The 22,013-nt window shown below is 46.5% G+C and overlaps 1 protein-coding gene across 12 annotated transcripts in view; it reads right to left on the reverse strand.

Moving 5' to 3' along the window:
• The window catches only part of WDR27 (WD repeat domain 27), a 167,243-nt gene that overhangs the window by 14,934 nt on the left and 130,296 nt on the right, over positions 1 to 22,013 (reverse strand). For 6 of the 12 annotated variants that reach the window (XM_074333865.1, XM_074333866.1, XM_074333860.1 and 3 more), the window contains one exon: positions 19,668 to 20,666. The exons of 1 other annotated variant lie outside the window; for it this stretch is intronic. In XM_074333865.1, coding sequence (XP_074189966.1) covers positions 20,241 to 20,666 — 426 coding nt within the window. In that variant the 3' untranslated portion in view covers positions 19,668 to 20,240. Of the gene's footprint in view, positions 1 to 639; positions 10,983 to 16,379; positions 17,232 to 19,378; positions 20,667 to 22,013 lie in introns of those variants that run through there. 5 more of the 12 variants (XM_074333869.1, XM_074333872.1, XR_012496837.1 and 2 more) reach the window with 4 other exon arrangements.

Below are 22,013 nucleotides of genomic sequence, written 5' to 3' on the forward strand. Positions count from 1 at the left end.
GAAGACAAAGCCTCGGTCCCTCTCCACTTCTCCTCGCATCTATCACTGAGGAGTTTGGATATTACACTGTCCAGTGACTGGCATTTTTAATGCTGTGATCTCTGTCTTCATTCATATGCGTGGTGAGCTTGGACACAGAGGTTGCACTGGACTGAACAGACTTGAATAGAAACAGAGGTATTTCTATTTTGAGTGCACTTTTGAACTAAATATGCTTTCTAAGAAATAAATAGAATTAGAATTACATACATAAATCATAAATGTGTTGATTCTAGGAAGAAGTCAGAGCAATGGTGCAAAGTACCTACAGAATTTTGGGGGTGAGTTTTACTTCACTTATTTATATATGGTCACATACTCGTACGTACAAAACTCCCGAATGTAACAAGGGCCTGTGTGACTTAGGTCAGACGGCAAACGCAGCAAGTTAAGTGCCTCAGACATCCTGCTGAGTAAAAGCAGAGGACGCATGTTTAAAGTTTTTATTTAGCCAGAATCTATACTGTACTTGATATGAACATGATGAAATTACAATAATAGCATGGAACAGAGAAAACAAGTTGTTTGAAATAGTGGTAACTCCACTGGATGAAGGTTATTGACTTGCACATTCCTTAACAAAGCCACATATTTTAGCCACAAGAGGAGCTGGGTGGTGACAGACCCATTGTCCCCGTTTTCTGCTTAGGCAACGCCAGGTCCGTGGCCAGCCAACCATTACTGCTCTTCCCGTACGCTGAGGGCGTGACGCTCACAGGAGGTGAAGCTCTTCTCAGGGTGGCCTGGCTGGTAAGAGGGGGAACCGAGGCTGGAGCCCCAGAACTGACCCCAGAGTGTCACTCCTGACTGTGACGATACGCTGTCTCCATCATGAGCGTGTGATCTGGCCCCTGACCAGTGTCTGTCGGCTTAACGAACAAACTTGTGAACATTTGAATGAACAGATGGGCCGAGATAGTTTTTATCTGAATCAAACTGTGGGGTGCTACCTTTTTTCATTGGGTGGCTTTTATGCCAATAAGTGTTGCCTACAGAGCAAAGCTGCTTTACATTATTTTTCTTAGTCAACACAAAATCATGTAAGTGCCACTAACAGGGGAAGCACACTCATTGCTGCAAACAGCGGTCCTCGTCTGTGCAGAGGTCACTCTCATCGGCCTCGGCCTCGTCCAACTTCCAATTGGCCATGAGTGGAGTTGCCGCTCACCTCCTAAGACTTCTGGTGCTGGAAGCAAGACGCAGCTTGCTGAATCAGGGCCTGGAAAATCCTGCTCTCCTGATGCTTTTTCCATGTGCTTAGCTGAGGTGCTCTCGGCTCCAATGCTGGCACGGCCAGCACGGCTCCCCTGGCGGTTTTAAAATTTTTATAAAGTGGAAAGTATTTTGCTCCCTTGGACTGTCAAACCAGAGAGGATGAAAGATGCTGCTATTGTGTCTGGGCGCTGCATGTACTTTCCTGCAGTTGATAATCTTTTAAATCGTTGTGCATTTAGGGGGGTTAAGGTTTGCAATTTGCCCATGTGTGTACATTTCTTTGTTAATATTTTGAGTAAAATATCTCATCATTATTATGGTGATAACTATTTCTCTGCATTTCATTATCTTCACCAAAATGTCACATGTTTTTTAGTAGAAGTAAGAAGTAGCAAATAAAGTTTCTCCCTACAGAGACACGCGAGAACTAGGAGGAACGGCCAGCTGCTTCTGCACCGCTATCTCAGCAGGCAAAACCCAAAACGCTTACAGCCAAAACTCTGTGAACACCGATCTTTGTCACTTTTATCTCAAGTAGTTCAATAGCACCTAAGAATCGTTAATAAAATGGTGGGTTAGATGATCCTGGCTAACGAGTTATGAAACCTCGGGATTGAAATACAATTTTCATCACTTTCAACTGCATTCCAATCAAAATAAAACTTGGCGGGATTACTAAAACTGCTCTTAAAGTCTTCATTTCAGCAAAGTGCTTAGTTTTGTTTAACTTTGGCCATCAAAGTGTACTTTTATTTCTCTGGAGGTCACTCACTGCCCTGGTTGGTTAGCCCACTTGACTTGGGAGTTTGCAATGGTGAAACCAGAAATGAAAGACGATGACGAGGATGCCGTGTGAATGCAGCGTTTTATTCTGTTTTTATGACTACATTTTGCTTTGAGGGGTTCACACTACTTCTAAACGTTTGATTTGAGAAACGGTTCACTGACACTGTCTGCCAGGCACCAGGAAGCAGATGGCGAGCCGTGATGGCTCAGGGTGGAAGGGAAGCAAAATTCTACTGCATACATTTTTGCAAAAGACACGCTTCAAAAGTAGAGTTTATTTTCTAGGAAACATTTGAGCTGTGTTAAATAATGAGTAAAGAACTTTAAAATGTATATTTGCATCCACCTAATCTTAAGACATTTTGTTCAAGTAATGTTTATTTTTATGTCCCACATACTTTCTGGTAAGAGGAATTTTGGTCCAGGTCCATATACCTAATGTAAGTGAACACACAAGCAATTTTCTAGAAAGGCGAGCGCACAACACTGAAGAAAACTGGGCCCACAACATTAGTGTTTGAGCCGAATTAACTGGGGTGCACACACTGACCAGTCACTTAAGCTCCAGGCGATGCCGGGTTTTACAAGGAACCGATATTTTGTTCAGGGACTGGGGACAGGCTTGCCATTCTCCCAGAAGAGGAAACTGGCTTTTAATAATTCCCTTCTAAGTACAAAATTTGGTGTAGAGTTTTAAAAAGACATTCTTTAGGAAGTGTCCTGTGTTCTTCCTTTGCTAAGTGTCTTCACTGTGGTGGAGGTAGTGGTCATACACCAGTTAATCTAAATACAGCTGCTGGACCATCATCCAACTCGCTTGTTACAGCCAAAAGCAGTGAGAGAAGTTTGTATCTGTCAGACATGTACTAGGGGACAGTTGAACATGACTGTCTATGCCTCCATGTCAAGAAGCTAGGAAAGGAACAACTAATCGAACTAAAGGAAGACAAGGGAGATACCACAGGAAGCGCAGAAGCCAGTGCATGATCAAAACGCACTCAGTGCCCACACGTGCTGCTGGCTGTTGTCCCAGGGGCTCTGTCTGCTGCACGGGGCATCCTGCCTGAATGCCCTTCTCATGCCCAGGCGGAGGCTGGCTGTGCCTTCTCCTTCAGATTGCTGCTGCGTAAGTGACCCAACTGTAGACTTTATAGCTAATTCCAGGACGTTTAAGCTGAAGTGCAATTTTTAAAAATGGAGGATTCTAGATACTGGGAAAGCTTGTAATTCAATGCACGTTCTAGTGACATTATAAATTATGGTACAGCAAAGCTAGTAAACAAAAGTGTTAACTCGAGAACAAAGGAGAGGCAAAATTACATTAGTGACCTTGTCATTGGACAAGGCAAAGTATCTCAGTAAAGAGAGAAAATTGGAAATGTTGACAAAAAAGAATGACTTTTTTTCAAAAGGGAGGTTTTCTGCTTCAGTCTGAGTGGAGCCATTAGCGCCTCTCTCGCTGTTTACACCGTTACAAACCACATGGGACAGAATTCACTGTCTCATTTTATCCTTCAATGACCCGAAAGGGCCTCTGGAGGCGTGGCTAGTTCCCAATTGTGTGCAGGAGAATGAAAGATGATAAAAAAATCAGAGTCACGCACAGTTGTGGGAAGACACCATAAACGACCATCGTAACCAGATACGTGACCCCCACCAAGTCTCCAGAGGTGAATTTGTTATTTCATGCCTTGGACCAAACAGGAAGGCCCAGGTAGAGGAGTCATGCACCTGTCAGGGCGGCTGTAAGGGAACAGGCTGTGAACTGCCTGCGGCCTGAACACAGACGCACCACTCAGTTGCCCAATGCACTGACTCTGGGTCCTTCCTCCAGGTGAAGGTCCAGCTCTGCCTGTGCTGATGGGTTCAAGATCCAGGGGGACAGCATGCTGGCAAATACCCCCATGAGCTGAAGGTCATGGTGAGGTCATTCGGATGGTGGGAGGTCAGCCATGAGTGTAAACGTACAACTTGTTGTTTGGGAACCCTAGACATTTCCAGCAGTGATGCCACAGCTGGGGACACAGGTACCCATGAAGACACACGGCCTTACATGGTGACCCCACTCTCAATTGAGAGTTTCTCAATTCTCAGGTAAAGTCAATTTGGAATTAACCCCGTTTCAGAGAGGCCACTGTGGTGCGTTCTGTTCTCCCAGGTCAGCAGCGCCCTGAGCCCTTCCCTCTGTGTAAGCCTCACGCATGCCCACCTTCCACGCACTCCCATACAGGGATTGACGTAAGTTGGAGTAAGGCTTTCCAGGACCTAAAGGACACAGGGGGACACACTAAAGATGACCTGAGATAACACCTTATCCAGATGAGAGGGAAATAGAGCACGTTTGTGTCAGCGAATCTGAAATACAACCAGCCTCCAAGATGCGCAGGAGCCGACTACATGCCCAGGCTGAGCACGTGGGTCAGAGCAGGTGACAGGCAGGGCCTGATGGTCCAAATGTGCTCCATGGGCTGGTTCTGATGATACTAACAAGTTACCTGAAATAACTGGTCCCACAGCCTAAGGTGTGTGGGACATTCTGATAAACAACAAAAACGCATGAATTTATTGTGGTAACAATTTTCAGAACTGACCCATGACAATCTCAACCAGAAGGCTCCAAAAGGATGTGCACAGAGCATGGGACGCCTTTGCTCTTGGTGCATCTCAAGAGAATGACAGAAGCCCAGTTCCCTGCATAGCTGGTGACTGTTCTTGAGCCCAACTAGTTCGTGGGCCTTCTGGGGATGGACCCAAAGTCTGTTCCATTAGCAGTTACTCACACCTCGTCACATGTGGAGGAAAGGAACCAGCTCGGAGAGGCTTGATTCTGAGCAGTGGTCGCAGGGGATGATCATTTAAAACGGGTTCCCTGAGCTGCAATCCCAGGTTCCATCTACTTCTCACAAATGTCAGACCTGCATTGCCGAAAACTAGATGATAATTGAATGCTACTTTCATGATGGTTCCAGCCAAGAAGGTCATGGTCCTACGTTTACTGAACTTTGAAACATGAAGTATGCAATCCTTACTGTTGAACGGCTGAGCGAGGGGCAGCTGCTGTGGGCTCACATCCAAGGTAAAGACAGGACAATACCCAGGACAGATGGGTGTATAACCAGAAGAGCCAGGCAGAGAACCTTTTGGCAAATGCCAGATGATGTTCTGGAAGAAGATCAAAGTCAGAACAGGGCAAATGGCACAGTTCTGTGCCTTCCATGGGAGGGTGGGGGGTAACTGATGGAGAGCAGAAGCCACAGCAATGGATCCAAATGGGGCCAGGACCAGATGCGTGAATCAGGCGGGCTGGAGTGAGGAGCGTGTCCTTGACGTGGAATGCAGGCACCTGTGACAGATTTTTGCATGGTCACTCGCCAGCTCGCATGGTCGTGCCGTGTGCCTTAGAATTTCTGACACTGAGCAGAACACTGGCCATGCATCCAGGAAGCCCTGGTGCAATTATATTTCCAGAGAAGAAGGAAACAAACAGTGCTCCATAGTCACCAATCTGAAAGAACCTCCCTTTTCTTTCAGGAATTTTGATTTCTCCAGGTATGTGCTAGGCTGATGCAAAGTAATTTTTAGTGGTTTTTAAAAATATGAATGGTACTGGACAAGGTTAAGTCATTAAGTCAAAAACAGACCAAATAGCATTACCCACGTGAATTCCATGTTTTAAAGGGGCTCTGGCTTTCGATTATCTACAGTGCTTTGCAAACCTGGTTGGTTTATCTGGATATATAGTATGTAAACATTTGCAAAGCACTTTCATATGTGATTTATTTACATGTATACAGCCACCGTGCAAAGAGAGAAAATAAAACATTCTGGTGTCGTGAGGTTATCACCAAGCCCAAAGAATCTAGCATGCACCAGAGTCAATATTAAAACCTAGGGCCACCCACGGCCCCTTTGTCTATCCCAAAGTTGGCTTCAGGGGTTCAAAAAAAGAAATCTCCAAAACTTCTTAAAGTAGATTTTAGCATTCCTTAATTAAATGCTTATGACTCAGAACTTTTAGATGGTATTCTTACAGGGGTGTTGAGGAAGGGCTGTTGTTGAGGAAGACTCACGTTTAAGTAAATAATGCATAAAAATTAATTAGTAACAAAGATAAAAAATACATTCCTGGTGTTTATTCATTCTCTTTGCTTTACATCTTTCACTTAACAAAACCTTTCTGTTATAGAAAACTGAGATAGTCTTTCCTCTTAACTGTATCTTATGAACTATATCTGGAAAATAAAATAAAATTTATGGAATTAGGATATTAGTAATTGAATCAGTTTTCTGCATGAAGAATTTTAGATCATTTTGTCCATGACAAGAAGTACTCTGAGAAGTCATGATTTTCTAAAAGAAACTCTTCCAGTGCATGCCTGAGCTTACTGCAGTACGGGTTGAAGCAACCAGAAAGTTGTACTTCGTAAGTTTATTCCCAGTGAAATAGCAGAACAAACAAGAGCACAGATCATATCAAACTAATCGAGATACACTGAACACTCTACCCCACAGCAGCAGAACGCACTTTCCTCTCAAGTACACAGAGAACATTCTCCATGATAGACCACATGCCAATCACAAAATAAGTCTTAACAGATCTCAGAAGATTAAATCATTCCAAGTATCTTTTCCAACCAAAAGGAATACCACTAAGGGAAAATGGGAAAACTCAAGCATAGATGACAATTAAACAACACAGTCCTGGACAACCATTTAATCAAAGAAGGCTCAAAGGGGAAATCAGAAAATGCCTTAGAACAAACAAAAATGAACACAAAACATACCAAAACTCAGGAGATTCAGCAAAAGAAGCACTTAAAGAGAATTTTATGAAAAATGCCTATGTTAAAAATAAGAAAGATCTCAAATAAATAACTTTATACCTCAAATAACTAGAAGAACACACTAAGCCCAAACTTAGCAGAGAGAAGGGAAGAATAAAGATTAGAACAGAAATAAATAAAATAGAGAATAGAAAAACTATAGAAAGAACAATACAATTAGGAGGGTTTTTTTGAAAAGATAAATAAAATTGGCAAACCTTTAGCTCAGCTAACAAAGAAAAAAGAGGGAAGACTCAAATAAATAAATTCACAAGTGGGAGGGAGACATTACAAGTGGTACCACTGAAATAAAAAAATATCACAAGGGACATTACGAACAATTGTAAGCCAAGATTAGGCAACTTAGAAGAAATGTATAAATTCCTGTAAACATACAACCCACTATGACTGAATCAAAAAGAAATGGAAAGCCTGAAATAAGGATACTGAATTAGTAATCAAAAACCCCCAACGAAGAAAAGCCCAGAACTAGATGGCTTCAAATTCATACAAATAGTTAAAGACCAACAAACAGCAATTCTTCTTAAACTTTTCCAAACAATAGATTAAGAGGAAACACTTCCAAACTCATTTTACAAGCCTAGCATTACCCTGATACAGACTGATCCCACAAGAAAAGGAAACTACAGGTCAATATCTCTAATAAACACAAATGCAAAAATTCTCAACAGAGTATTAGCAAACTAGATTCAACAGCATATTAAAAGGATCATATGCCATGACCAAGTGGGATTGATTTCTAGGATGCAAGGATAGTTCAACATTCACAAATCAATAAACGTGATACATCATATCAACAGAATGAAAATCACATTATCATCTCAATAGATGTAGAAATGCATTTAACAAAATTCAATACTCTCTCATGATTAAAAACTATAAACAAATTAGATATAGAAAAAACTCAGCTCAACAAAGTAAAGCTCATATATGAAAATCCCACAGCTAACATCAAACTCAGTGATAGAAAACTAAGTTTTCTTTTAAGATCTGGAACAAGGCAAGAATGCCCACTCTCATCACTTCTATTTAACATATTCTTAGAAGCCCCAGTTAGAGCAATTAGGAAGAAAAGAAGAAAGGAAGGAAGAAGGAAGGAAGGAAGGAAGGAAGGAAGGAAGGAAGGAAGGAAGGAAGGAAGGAAGGAAAATAAAGAGCATCCAAATAAATCTGTGTTTGCAGATGACGTGATCTTATATGTACGAAACTCTAAAACACCACACACACAAAAATCCTGTTATAACTAATAAATAAATTCAGGAAAGTTTCAGGATACAAAATCAACATACAAAAACCAGTTGCATTTTTACATACCAATAATGAACTATCTGAAAAGGAAATTAAGAAAATAATCCCATTAATAATAGCTTCAAAAAGAATAAAATATTTAGAATTCAACTTAACCAAGGAGATAGAAAGACTTATAGACTGAAAACTGTAAAACCCTGATGAAAGAAATCAAAGCAGACACAAATAAATGGAAATACAGCCGATGATTATGCTTTGGAAGAATTAATATTGTAAAAATATCCATACAACCCAAAGTGATCTACAGATTTAATACAACGTCTATCAAAATTCCAATAGATTCTTTTACAGAAATTGAAGAAGTAACCTTAAATTCATAGAGAACCACAAAAGACCTTGAATAGCTAAAGCAATATTGAGCATTAAACAAAACTGCAGGCATTAAACTTCCAGGTTTTAAAATACGTTACAAACTAAAGTAATCTTAACAGTATAGTACTCACATAACAATGGTCACACATACAAGTGTAACAGAACAGAGAGCCAGATATAAACCCATCCATATATGGTCCACTGATGTACCATAAGGTGCCAAGAATGCACAGTGAGGAAACGCTGCCCAGCAAATGATGTTGTGAGACCTGGATATCCACATGCAGAAGAATGAAATTAGACCCTTATTTTCACACCATAAAAAATTTAAAATGGATTAAAGCCCTAAATGCAAGATCCGAAACAGTAAAACTCCTAGGAGAAAACAAGAAAAAAGGAGCCAAAAACATACAATGGAGAAAAGACAGCCTCTTCAATACACGGTGCTGGGAGAATTGGAAAGCCACGTGCCAAAGAATGAAACTAGACTGCTGTCTGTCACCATATATCAAAATTAACTCAAAATGGATCCAAGACCTAAACCTAAGACCTGAAACAATAAACTAACTGCACAGAAGAAAGGACAGGTATTAAATGTATGGACCCTGGTCTTACAGAGGATTTTATGAATTTGACCTCAAAGGCAGGGGAGGTAAAAGCTAAGATGAATGAGACTAAATCAGGCCCCGCGTGCACTGCAGGCAGAGGCGCCCAGACCTCCGCCATGAGGGCAGGGCTGGCAGGCAGGTGCTGGGGGTGGCGTGGCCCCTGCACAATTCATCTGCCGGGAAGGTTCCACGGTCGTGACTAAGTTGTTAGTTTCATCTGGAAGAGGAACGGGCTGCTGTCACCGCCCACGACCTCCCGGGCAGTCCCAACAGTGTCACAGTGCTGTCCCCATCAGCAGCCCCACTTTCCAGCAGAGACTGGCCTCAGAAAGGGCTGGAGTGGATGGGGAATGAGGCCTCAGGCTCCAGGTCCAGGCCGAGTCACTGCAGCACAGGAGACCAGGAGTCTCCAGCAGGCGTTTCTCGGGCTTTCTGACAGCAGACGCAGCCGACGACGCTTCAGTCACACGTGACACCTCAGCAGTGAGGAACCTGTGAAGGAGCGCGAGCCACGTGACCAGCAGGGCCAGGAGCTCCTGCATACGGCCCATGGCACACAGGCCCACAGAAGCTTCTGGAAAAGGAGGCCTTGGGATGCCGTGTGGGAGACGCTGCACGTTCCCCTCCTCTTTAGAGCTTCACGCATCCGCACGTCAGAGGAGCAGAAACTCCACAGCAACGCAGGTTGTTTTACCGTGTAGCATGCAGTTTCCTTAATATTTGAGGCCACCCATTGGGTTTCTTCCCTGCGACGTGTGGCCCGCCGTCACGGGAAGGAGTGCGCCCACTTGGGGAAACACGGCTGTTAGACAGGCGGCCCGTGGCCACTCTTCAGACCAGCGGGAAGGTCCTGCCTCCCAAACACTTGGCTGCACCTCGGAATGGCTGGATGGCCGTTGTGGGCTCCTTGGCCCCTGACCCATCAGCCCTGGGGCTGCTGCAGGGAAAGTGCAGACGACAGCAGACAAGACGCAAAGCGCAGCATGAGGTGGGCCTCCACAGCCAGCAGCCCACCCGAGAGAAACATGCGGAAGCCTCGCGCTTCCCACTCGAAATACTTAGTGAAAAGAGAACTAGGTTTGCTCAGCTCAGAAAAAACAGATGTGAAGAGAAGGGGCTCCGGGGAGGGGCGTGGGCAGCTGGTGGTGCAGCTGCTCTGCCAGGCTTCAGGTGGACCCAGACACAGTCCCAGCATTCAGGCCGGTGTCCTTGGGACCACAGCGTCACCCCATGCTGCGCTGGCCTCAGTGACTGCCTAGGTGGTGGCGGAGAGAGTCGCTCACCCCATCTGCGTGCCCTTCTCGGGCTCACTGACCCCGAGGCTGCCGAGCGAGTCACTTTGGAGGATGAGCCCACCTGCGTCAGCAGAGGCCACAAGGGGCCGGTCTGCCCGGCAGCTGCCGTGGGGAGAGCTGGTCTGGGAAGCTGCCGGCCTGACAACCAGGGGACACCGCCTGACTGATGCCGGTCAGCAAGACGCCAACAGGTATGACACTGAGTGGTCTGCAGCTTTCTCTCAGCAAAGGCTCATGCAAGCACTCACTCCCTTTCCAAGTCCTTCTTACCTTTTCCATTTCCTTACGATTCACAGCAAAAATTATGGCTCACTTCAGGTGATAAAATCAACCAGGAGCCCTGCTCTGAGCCAGCTTTGCCTACAGCTTGGGTCGCCTCCACAGGGGCATTGTTTCCCCCAGTCGCGAGGTCAGCGGTGTGTGCTGCGCACCTGAGTGGACGCTGTCGAGTGCCACGTGTGACGTCGCATACACGTCCATCTTCGGCATCACTGACGCCCCATGAAGTGAGAGCCGTCGTTCATTTCCCGCCTTTATGGTCACTCCTTCAAACAGCCGATTTCAAAGGATTTGCTCTAATATAAAGGGAAACAGATATAAAGATTGGGTACAAACTCCAGAAAATTCCTGAGACACCTCATGGCATTTGAATCTGCTGAAGCAAAAGGAAAATGTGGGCTCAGTGCTGGTGGCCTGTGACACAGCACAGCACATGCCATCACACGTGGGGGAAGCTGACATTTACACAGTTTGGAAACACAGGGCCTCTGTCCTATCGCAGACTGGGGGTTGGGGGCACCTAGGAGCTCAGCCTCACCTCCTGCCTGAATGCCACGGGGCCAGCCCCTGGGGTCAAGGGCTGAAAAGATGAGAAAGCAGGACAGGAGATGGATGGACACAGGTTTTCATATACAGACAGGAGAAAATGTGGACAGGATGGTAAGCAGCCCACTGAGAAGGGCACCCCAGGATGGAGGAGAAAGGAGATGGACAAACGTGTGTATCCAGACGGTTTTGTAAGCAAACTGCAGGACAAGACACGTACAGGGGGAGCCGCGTGCACCAACCAGTGACACTGGAGCAGGGGGCTGCGGGGGATGGTGCCAGGCCCATAAGCTAAGCTCCACCAGGTGTGTGGACAGGGGGCCTGCATGATGACCCAGGGGCTTCCATGTCCCCTCTGTGTGATTCCTACACTCACTTCCCTCACTCAGTCGAGAATGCTCACTCCTCTGCTTTACATTTACACCAGATGGGATTAGAGCTGTGGCCTCTGACCCTTCCTGGTCCCCACGTGATGGGCTTTAGGGACATTCCGACATCATCATTGTAAAGACCCCATGGGGCACAGTCCTAGTCACTGCTCTGCACAAATAAGCCCAGCAGTTGCTGGCTTGGAGCTCTGACGCCGCCCAACCGTCCCTTAGAGGTGGAGGCCATGGCCCAGAGCCCTGGGAGAAAGCCAGCCTCGATTTTATCCCTTTAGTTCACTGCTGTCCCCCAATAGCCAGAACGAGGTCTGGAACACAGTGGTGCCAGGTAAAACGTGCTGACGCAGTGAGGGAAGTGCAGTGGTCAGAAAGCACAGCTTTATAACGGCCGTTGCTGGTCTCCCACGCCCCATTACCCAGCCACTCCTGGAAAGATGCACAGCGTTTGTGGGTCTGCTGAGAAACATTTCCGCACGATGTTGTGTACACAGAGTGGCCTGTTGGTCTGACAAATGCCTCCTCAGGGTACCCACATGGATGTCAGAAGGTGTGCATCACCCCAGAAGATGCCCTCGGCCCCATCCAGACAGGCCCCTGACACAGCTGGCTTCTGTGGTCACAGGTCTGCTTGAACTGGTCTACAACTCCATGTAAGTCGAGTCACAGACGGTGTGCCCTGTTCACTCAGCACGGCAGTTTGAGACCCAGCCACGTGGCTTCCTGGGTCAGCAGTCTGTGCCCCTTTATGGGTGAGAAGCATCCCGCCGCGTCCACACGCACGGTCTGTCCACCTTCCTGCTGGTCCCAGCGCCTGTGAACAGAGCGTCCGTGAGCCTTTCACAGAGGCCTTTTGTGGACATGGACACCCTTCCTCTTAGATGGATGTGTAGGGGTCACTGAGCTGTGTTTAACTTTTTGAGAAGCTGCCAAACTTCTTTCCAAACAACCATTTTACAAGCAAGCAGCAGGATGAAGCCACCCTGCCAACACTGCACGGCCCTTCTTTTCCTGTCACTGACACTCCAGCGAGCGTGGAGAAATATCTCACTGGGGGTTAACTTGCATTTCCCTAATGATTAACGATATTCAGCAATTTTTCCTTCCATATGGTCATTCTTTCATGAGTGCCTATTCATGGACTTTGCCCATTTTTGGCAGTTTGTCTTTTATTATATAGCAATTCTTTGTACTGCCTAGACAGTCTTTTTACATGTGTTGTAAATATTGTCCCCCATTCTGTGACTTGCTCATTGCTGTTCCTAATGCTGTCTCTGGAGAGCAACACATTTTTTCTCCACTAAGACAGAAAAAAAGATGAACTTAGGAATTCCAAAACATTTTAAAGTAGTCTCCTCTAAAACAACCATAGGGGCAGCCGGTCAGCTCAGTTGGTTAGAGCACAGTGCTCTCAACAACAAGGTCGCCAGTTAGATTCCCACCCACATGGGCCACTCTGAGCTGCGCCCTCCACAACTAGATTGAAACAACGACTTGACTTGGAGCTGATGGGTCCTGGCAAAACACACGTAAATGAATAAAAGTTTAAAAAAAAAAAAAAAAACCGTAACAAACTTTGTGGATTTATTCCATATCTTTGAAAAAAAAACTTTCTTTGATTTATTTCACAGTAGAAGATACATCAGTATGGTTTCACTTAAGATGGTTTTTACTTTCATGTTTCCTCATCCATCTGTAACGTATTTAAATAGCCCAGGCTTACTCAGTGCAGACGGGCTGGGATTAGACCTGCCTGGGCACTTCTGTCACTATGTCATGCGTGTGGGTCTCCAGGCCGGAGACTCAAGTCTCAGTTTTTAGGGGGAAGTTTAATGCTTTCTTGGTGGCTGGTGAATCCTTTTTTGGACAACTGGAGACCGTTCAATGTCTGTGAAGACCCTTACGTAAGAAAAGGCTGCAGCTGAGAACAGTGTGACACAAGACAAATGTCAGCAGCACCTCCAGTGTTGGAATCAAGAGGACACGTGCTCAGGAAGACGCTGGCCTACGAGATGGTGACAACTGGACAGGGTCCCACAAGAGAACAAAAGGTGAAAACTCAAAGCCTAGAGAGTGGAGTGCCACCAGCAAGTGCCGTGTCAGCTGAGGGTGCCATGGACACCCATGCAGGGCCGAGGTCCAAATGTGGGAATTATCGTCACTGCATCTTACATTTCAGAGAGAACAGCAATATGAACCATCCTTGTCCTGTTAAGTGTTTGTAACTTTCCTTTTCTTCCTGCCAATAGCTTGTTTTGTTATCCAGATAGGGAATACAATGTGAGTACATAGTGATTCAACTTGGAGTTTCTCTCTATCAGCAGCTGCTATTGCAATTCAAGTGACAAGGGACAAGAGCCCGCATGGCCCTGGGGAGGAAAGGCCATGCGGTCCCATCACAGTGCCGCCAACAGCACTGTGCCAGAGCGAACAAGGAAGGCTCACGATTCCATGCTAGTCAGCATGGGCTCCAGCCAGCACATGGGCTCGAAGAGGAAGGAAGGAGCAGACGGGCTGTAGCCTCACAAGGATGCCAACCATTTCGGCCCCGACAGGACCCACAGACCTCCCTTCAGAACGCTGCCATCAGATCGACGCCGGGCGGGACAGGCAAGTCCGGAGGGCTGTGTCCCTGGACCCAGGGTCTGCAGGGCCCATGAGGGAATTAGGTTGACCCCAGTTTCTAGGACTCAGTGGGGATGAGAGTGTTTGTACAAAGAATAGAAATTCCTTCTGATTCAACTTCAGGAAGCCAACGCCCAAGTCCTCTGTTGGCCAAAAAAGAAATCTAGAGTTGTGTTCTCTGACCTTCTGGGCCATGTCTGTCCCCACTGCTCCGCAGAAGAGACGCGCGCTCCAGGCCGACAGCCAAGCACCTCCCCCTCCCCGGGATACACGTCTCTGCTCCCACCACCAGCCGTCCCCCACCCCCTGGCCCGTCCCCGCTGCCCCTGTGAAGCCTTCCTTACGTAGCCATCTTTCCCACACAACCTCAATCTCCTTGCCTTTCACTTCAAAATCACAGACGGCCACCCTGTTTCCAGTCAAAGCCTCATTCTTCTCATCAATACCAATTTCTAATTTCCATTCAGTTCTCCTTCCTCTGGAATCTTTGTCATATGTGCCTCACATGCCAGGAAATGACAAGCACTAAATTGCATTAATTCATTTTTTAATCCTCTGTTGAAAAATTCAACTACACATAAAACACGCAGATTTATCAGACTCTGAGATCAGTACATGTGAAATACTTTCACAGCTCGAGGTCTGTCACCCCAAGTGACTCATAACCTCATAAAAGACAACCCCATTAATTCTCATTCACTCCCTTGAGAAGCACCAAACAAAACGAGAATTTGGATCAGCTCTCCACAACACCCTGTACTTTTATGAACCATCACTTCTGTGTTAGCGGCTCCGAGAGCCAGCAGCCCCCTTCCCATGGGGAGACGTCCCAAGACCTCCACTGGATGCCTGAAACCACGGATAGTACCAAAGCCTACATAGACTGTGGTTTTTTTCTATATATACATATTTATGATAACATTAATTTATAAATGAGGCACAGTAAGAGATTAACAATGTCTAATAATAAAATAGAAAATATAACACTATGCTGTAACAAAGGTTAAGTGAATGTGACCTCCCTCTCTCTCGCTCTCTTTCTCTCTCTCCAGTAATTTTTACGTTTTTCAGTCCCAAACCATTCCTGAATCTGTGTAACCATTCCTGACTTGCAGTAAAGGGCTTGCTGTCACTTGTTTCGGGTGGCCCTTTGTTAAAGCCTTCTGTGCTTTCTGGCACAACACGTTGCTGTCAATCTGCGCACATTCCCGTTTGTCTTCCACCCACAAATTAATCCTTCCCACCCTAACTCAGCACTCACACACTGTGGCCGTACCTTCTGTAGTGGAGGTATGACAGCAAAGCAGCACGAATTTCTTTCTCCTTCACAAGTCCACGGATGGTAAATTCGTTCTTACTGTAGATCTCAGCAACCTCAGCATACAATTTCTTCGTTCGTTCCTTATTAAGTCGAGAACTGTCACCTTTTCACTTTCCCGCTTCTCACTGGCATATCCAAGTTGCCAGCATCACTACACTTCTGCTTGGGGGCCATGATTAAGTAAAATAAGGGTGGCTTGAACACAAGCACAATGACACAACAACAGTCAGTTTGATAACCCAGATGGCCCCTAAGTGATTAACGGGTGGGAGGATCAACAGAGAGGAGACACTGGACAAAGGGAAGACTCACGTCCTCGGTGGGATGGCACGGAGGACACCACATTCCATCACACTACTCAGAATGGTGGGCAATTGAAAACTTATGAATTGTTCACTTCTGGAATTTTCCATTTAATATTTTTGGAATGTGGTTGACCATGGATAACTGCAATTGCAGAAAGCAAAACAACAGATAAAGGGAGAACAACTTTACCATGCTATTAATAGAAGCAAAATTAAGTTGGGAACACACCAAGAAACAAATGGAAAAGTTATTTCTAATCAGAGCCTGGAACAAAGTTGGCACTAAATAATTTTTGTGAGAAAGAAGGAAGAAGTAAAAGAGGAAAGGAGGGAGACAGAATTTTATATACTGTGTTTCCCCGAAAATAAGACCTAGCTAGACAATCAGCTCTAATGTGTCTTTGGAGCAAAAATTAATATAAGACCTGCTCTTATTTCACTATAATATAAGACCGGGTCTTATATAATGTAATATAATACCAGGTCTTATATTAAGTTTTGCTCCAAGAGACACATTGGCGCTGATGGTCCGGCTCGGTCTTATTTTCGGGGAAACACGGTACATCTTTATATATATTTTTAAATCCCTCTTTTGAAAAACATACTTGGTTGAACCGCATGCTGTTGCATGTCTGTAGGTCAGAAACAGTTGAACGTTGGTAATGTTATGTGGTTCAATCTAAAATCAACACTAGATATCCGGTCAAACATGGAATTGTCTGCTCCCCACTTAAACCTATTCATCCAGGTTGAAGGATCCGTAGGTTTTTGCGTCTTGCACCGTTTTGTTTTCTCCATGTGATAGTCAATCATTTGCAAAGCACTGATAACAGCACCTTTTCTATGAAAATACCCAGGCACCTTCCCCGCAAAGTCTGAAATATGAAGTCAGTCCTACTTACACTAATGAAAAGGAATGCGCTCCCCCTCTGGAAAGAATGCCTTTAAACAGAATGTCAAAAATGAACATCACTTATCTACTCCAGAATCTGTTTAGACCACCCCCTCGGCAGCAAGGCTTGGGCGGACCACGGTCACATTCCTTCTTTGTTGTCTGCAAAAACATGGGTGGGCCAAAAGTTGTGCAAATCCCATGACATATGCCACATAATATGAATCATTTTAGCATTCAAATACCAAAAAGGAATCTTCACAGCCATCTCAGAGCCTCGAGCAGGTTAGACAGATCCCTGTCTCATCCCTTTCCCATTGGACACCGGGATGCCCTGGAGGACAGCACCCCTTCCCCACCGAGCACTCACCGCCGGCCTCCTCACCCTCTTGTCTCCACTTGTGCTACAGCTGCAGGTCGCCAACCTGAGACAGGTCCATCCCAGGAACCACACCGAGCCTCAGTCTCCCCACCTGTATGATGGAGAATCCCTTCCTTGTAAATCCTTGAGAGGAACCAGGAAGATGAACAGGTTAACCTGCTTCCACAAATTATAAGACGGATTTGAAATCAGAGGTTGTCATCTACAAAAGGTCTTCCAACAGCCCTCTGGGCCCCACCTGGACAGTCTGTTCACCTACCCCCCACCCCCACCCCAGGCTCTCTCCCTGGCCAGGTCTCCTGAGAAGCATCCTGTGGGCTCTGCTTTCTCTCAGCAAGGATGCCCTCCATCATGCTGGTGCCCACATTTGGACCAGGGCATACAACATTTCTTTGTCACATCTGGGCTCTCACTACTGCCTGCCCTCCCGAGTTCCAGTTCCACCGGGAGGATACCACCAGCCTGCGGCCAGCCAAGCTCACTCACCAGCTCAGTGCCTCTATCCTGGCTGAAGAATCGTTAGAAAGCCTGGTGCAGCAATTTCCTCCCCACATACCCTGAGAAAAGCCAGGTCCTCTTAACCTGATTAAGTCTGTGAATTTTGTAGGTGAAAACAATGCCTTTAAATGGGTTTTCCAAGGTGAAATTTCATCACTACACTCCCAGTACATAGGTTTTTCCACGTAGTTGGAAAATAAATAATAATAACAATACCTATAAATTCATAGTGTTACTATAAAAAATGTGATAATGACGTGAAATGAAGTTAAAAATGAAAAGTTCTACATACACTATTTTCATTACTGTTCTCTGTGGAGGTAGAAGAACCAATGGCTTTTACACGATAGTACACTTGCTCATTGCTTGAAAATGTGGACTGGCTTCATAATGCTGATGAATACACATCACACCTTCAGCAGACAGACTGCTGCCAATCCAGTGACACCAACACTGCTGTTCTTCACAGGTGTGTGCAGAAACGTCACATGGCAGGGCATCGAAACAGAGCAGGGGAGCCTCTGAGTCTGGGACCGTCCAACCCTTAGCCCGTTAGTGGCCCCAGAGCACCGACACCTGCTCAACATGGATGAACCTCGAAGGCATTACACTCAATGATAAGAGCCAGACACAAGACAAATATTGTGTGATTCCACTTATATGAGGTCCCCAGAGGAGTCCAATTCATAGAGACAGAAAGTAGAACCGTGGTCGCCAGGGACTGGGGGAGGGGGAGGGGAGTTCGTGTTTACTGAGCGCAGAATTTTAGTTTGGGAAGAAGAAAAGCTTCTGGAGATGAACGGCGATGGTTGCACAGCAGCATGAACGTAACTAATATCACTCAACTGTACACTTAAAATGGTTAACATGATTTTTATGTTATGTTACGTGTACTCTACCACAATTAAGAATAAAATTTTTAAATAAAAAAACTAAATGATGTGACTGAAATGAAGAATATTAAATAAGATTCGATGGGCTTGCTTGCCTAAAACTGCTTTATTTATCTAGCTTTAACTCATTTTAAATAAATTTCATTTTAACAAAGGGAAACAATTACTATAAATGGATAAAAGTGTTTGGATAACTCTAAATAGAAAATGAAAATCAGTTATTGTAAATTCTGCTTCTCAAAAACTTTGTAAGAAAAAGTATATAGATTTATGGTCAATGTGTGAGGATTCCAATAAGAAACCCAGGAATTCAAGCCTGTGACACTTCTTAGGAGGTGGTGTGACAGCACGCTGCGTCTCTTGGGAGAAAAGGGGTGATGGGGGCAGTCGGGGCCTTGGGGAGATGGACACGCCTACTCCTGGTTTCCCAGCGGGGGTGCACAACACGCGACCTTCCCAGGTGTTTCAGGCTGGCCCTAAGAGGCCCTCACATGGGGGGCATCCATGCTGTTTGTCGTATGGGATCTGGAATTGTTCTAGAAACACCCAGACTCTTCTGGGAGCCTAGAAAGGCTTGGTTCTGGGACCTTCAGAGGCAGTGATGTGCAGAGTGGATTCCCAGGACGGCTACTTGTCCCTGAGGCGGCAGCTGGACCCTACCTCATTGTTTTGGCCATCACCGTGGGAGGAAGGGCCCAGAAGCAAACTGCATGAAGACGGTGGCCCGGGCAGAGGCCGGTTCACCAGGTGAAGCTGGGGTGCCAGTCAGGGCTGCCCCCTCCCCCATGTGTCCACTGCCCAAAGTGAAGTCCCCCCACCCTCAGCAAAGTCTAGGCTGTGGAACAAGCACTGTGCTACTTTTTATTCAAGAACATTCTGTCTCACTTCACTGCACTCCATGCAGAGGGCTGGGTTCCATGGGGGCCTGTTGAGGAGCAGGACAGTCATGGACATGAGTGGACACGGATGCAGCCGAGCGGCTTGGGGAACCAGGGGTCACAGGCAGCGGCTGAGCCACGAAACCCCATCTGTCTTCACATCACTGGTCCTGGCGGCCTGGGCCCACCACGTGTCTGCGGTCACTCGGCCACAAACAGGTGAAGCTTGCCATCCAAGGTGGCTGTCGCGAGCTGTGATGGAGAACAAAACACCACGTGGTTTCAATCACCTTCTGCTGACTGAGAGCCCCACAGGGGGAGGGAGCTCACGGTGCGTGATTTCCTCCTATGCGACCTTCTGGACCAGAGAACACAGTGCATTAGAAACAGTCACTCCACATGTGCAACAGCCATTCTACTCACTGATCCAAATTACTTTCCCCAGCCATTCTAGTACTTTCAGTGCCTGGGTCAGAGCCTGTCTACACTGCAAGTGCCCACACGCACTCCTGGGGGCTAAGGGACAAACCACAGCACTGTGGCTTCCTACCATCACTTCCCATGGGGCCTCAAGTGGCAGGAGGCCCAGACCTTGCGACTTCATGGCCCCCTCCCCCACTCGTGCCCCGGGTGGGGGCGGCTCGGCCAGGTGCAGTGTCAGGACACTGCGTGAGCACGTGGCTCCCACCTGCCATTCTCTCTGAGGGGCCAGCTTGGCTGCTCCCGCGCTGCCAGCCCCCAGGAGCTGGTGACGTGGGAAGAGCGAGTTCGGGAGCATGCCAGCAAGCTCTGGCCACGTTTTAGTGAGCTCAGGCCACCGTAACGCTGGGGTTAGGGCTTTAACGTGAGACTGGGCAGAAGCCACACCATCCCACGGAGCAGCAGTGGTGCCCACGGCCCCCCACCTGCTGACCCCACACCTGGCTCATCAGCCTCTGCCTCACCTGCTCTGCCCTCACCCGGAGCCCCAGAGTGCGTGGACTGGCCGAGGGCCCGCAGAGCAACTGTGCCCGCGTGACGAGCGCCAGCACGCTCGGCGTCAGAGGGCAGCTCCCAGGGGACTTCTACCCGCTGCTCATGGCGGTGCCCAGTGTTTGCCCTGACTGCATTTCTCAGCACCATCTGCACTGGGGCTAAGCAGGTGAGGGCCAGTTCACTGCAGTCTGAGCGGCGTCCCAGCTGCGTCCCTCCACTGGTGCTGATGTAGGCGGACGCAGGCTCAGGTGAGGACGTGGGCACAGACACACGTGTCCTACACTAGAAGAGACCTGGAGAGCCATTAGAAGCAGCACAGAGCAGAACCTACAACTTTTATTATTTGGCTGAAAGTTTAATTACCTCCCAGAGTTTTAAGTGTGGTGATTATGAAACAGGTATGGAGTCGAACCCTGGTTCTACCACATTTGCTGTGTTATCCGAGCAAGTCACTTGAGTTCTCTCCACCTCAGCTTAGGTAAATACCAGGTGATAATATTGGGGAAAACCACCTGCAGAGGAGTTGTGAGGACGGAAGCGGCTAATACAGGTAAAGCACCTGTCAGAACCAGACACCTAAGCATCTGCAAGCGTCAGCATCACTAAGGACCCAATCACGACAGGTACATACAGATAAAGCAGGTTGGGTGACTTCACACTGAGTTACAACTTCCATAACCCTAAGAGTAACAAACTGATGCTAACACACTGCAGATTCTCGGATTTGTATTTTTGGGGGGTTTGGGGGTGGGTCTTAGTTCTATATTTCAAAGAAAAGGCCAAAGCGATGTCAGATTTCATGGGGGAGCACAGCTGTGCTTATTCGTAAGTCCCCAAATAATTTTACACTTGAGGACATGTCAAATTTATTGTAAACTGTTCTCCAACTGGACCGTATCAGAGACAATGATGATAAACCACATACATCCAGTCTTTTGAAAGTGAGGTTTGTCTGCTCTAAACATTAGATTGTTGCAAAAGTAATTTTAAATCGAAATTACTTTTGCACCAACCTAATAACTCAGTCTGCAAACCGGCTGCAAATCTTCCAGTAATGACATCTTAGAACACTAATAACCCCTTTTCAGAACAGATCTTGAAACAACATAAGAATAATATTCAGACAGCTGACACACTGCTATTTCCAAGGGAAAAGCAACAAAGCAATGAACACATCAGTTCTCATTCACCGGAATTTAGCCTGAATTTGTCCGGGAATCTGATCTTTACCATCAGACCTCCATCGACATAAACGGAACATATGCTCTATGTTCCCAGTGTCTGTGGAGCAGGTACCGCTTGGTGGCTGAAGACAGGAAAAGGCAGCAGGGGATAGGCTGCCTGGAGTGTCATGGAAAACAGAGTCACAGGAAGACAGTGAAAGTCAGCTTTAAGAGAGACTTTTCTTAGGACACAGGGACATGAAGCAAGTCCCTTTGGAGCCAGATGACAAACTGCAACACAGAATCAGGAAAAAGGAAATTCTCCCGAAGGGTCGAGAAGAGGACTGAAGATTTGCTGTGAGAATGCAGAGGACGTGGCACTCCTGGCTGCGAAGGATAAAAGCCCAACTGAGACTCGTTCAGAGAAAGGCGTCTCACTCCGTGGTCACTGGAATGTCTGAGGGGC

Source organism: Rhinolophus sinicus, linkage group LG05 (assembly GCF_036562045.2).
Source record: "Rhinolophus sinicus isolate RSC01 linkage group LG05, ASM3656204v1, whole genome shotgun sequence".
NCBI lineage: Eukaryota > Metazoa > Chordata > Mammalia > Chiroptera > Rhinolophidae > Rhinolophus > Rhinolophus sinicus.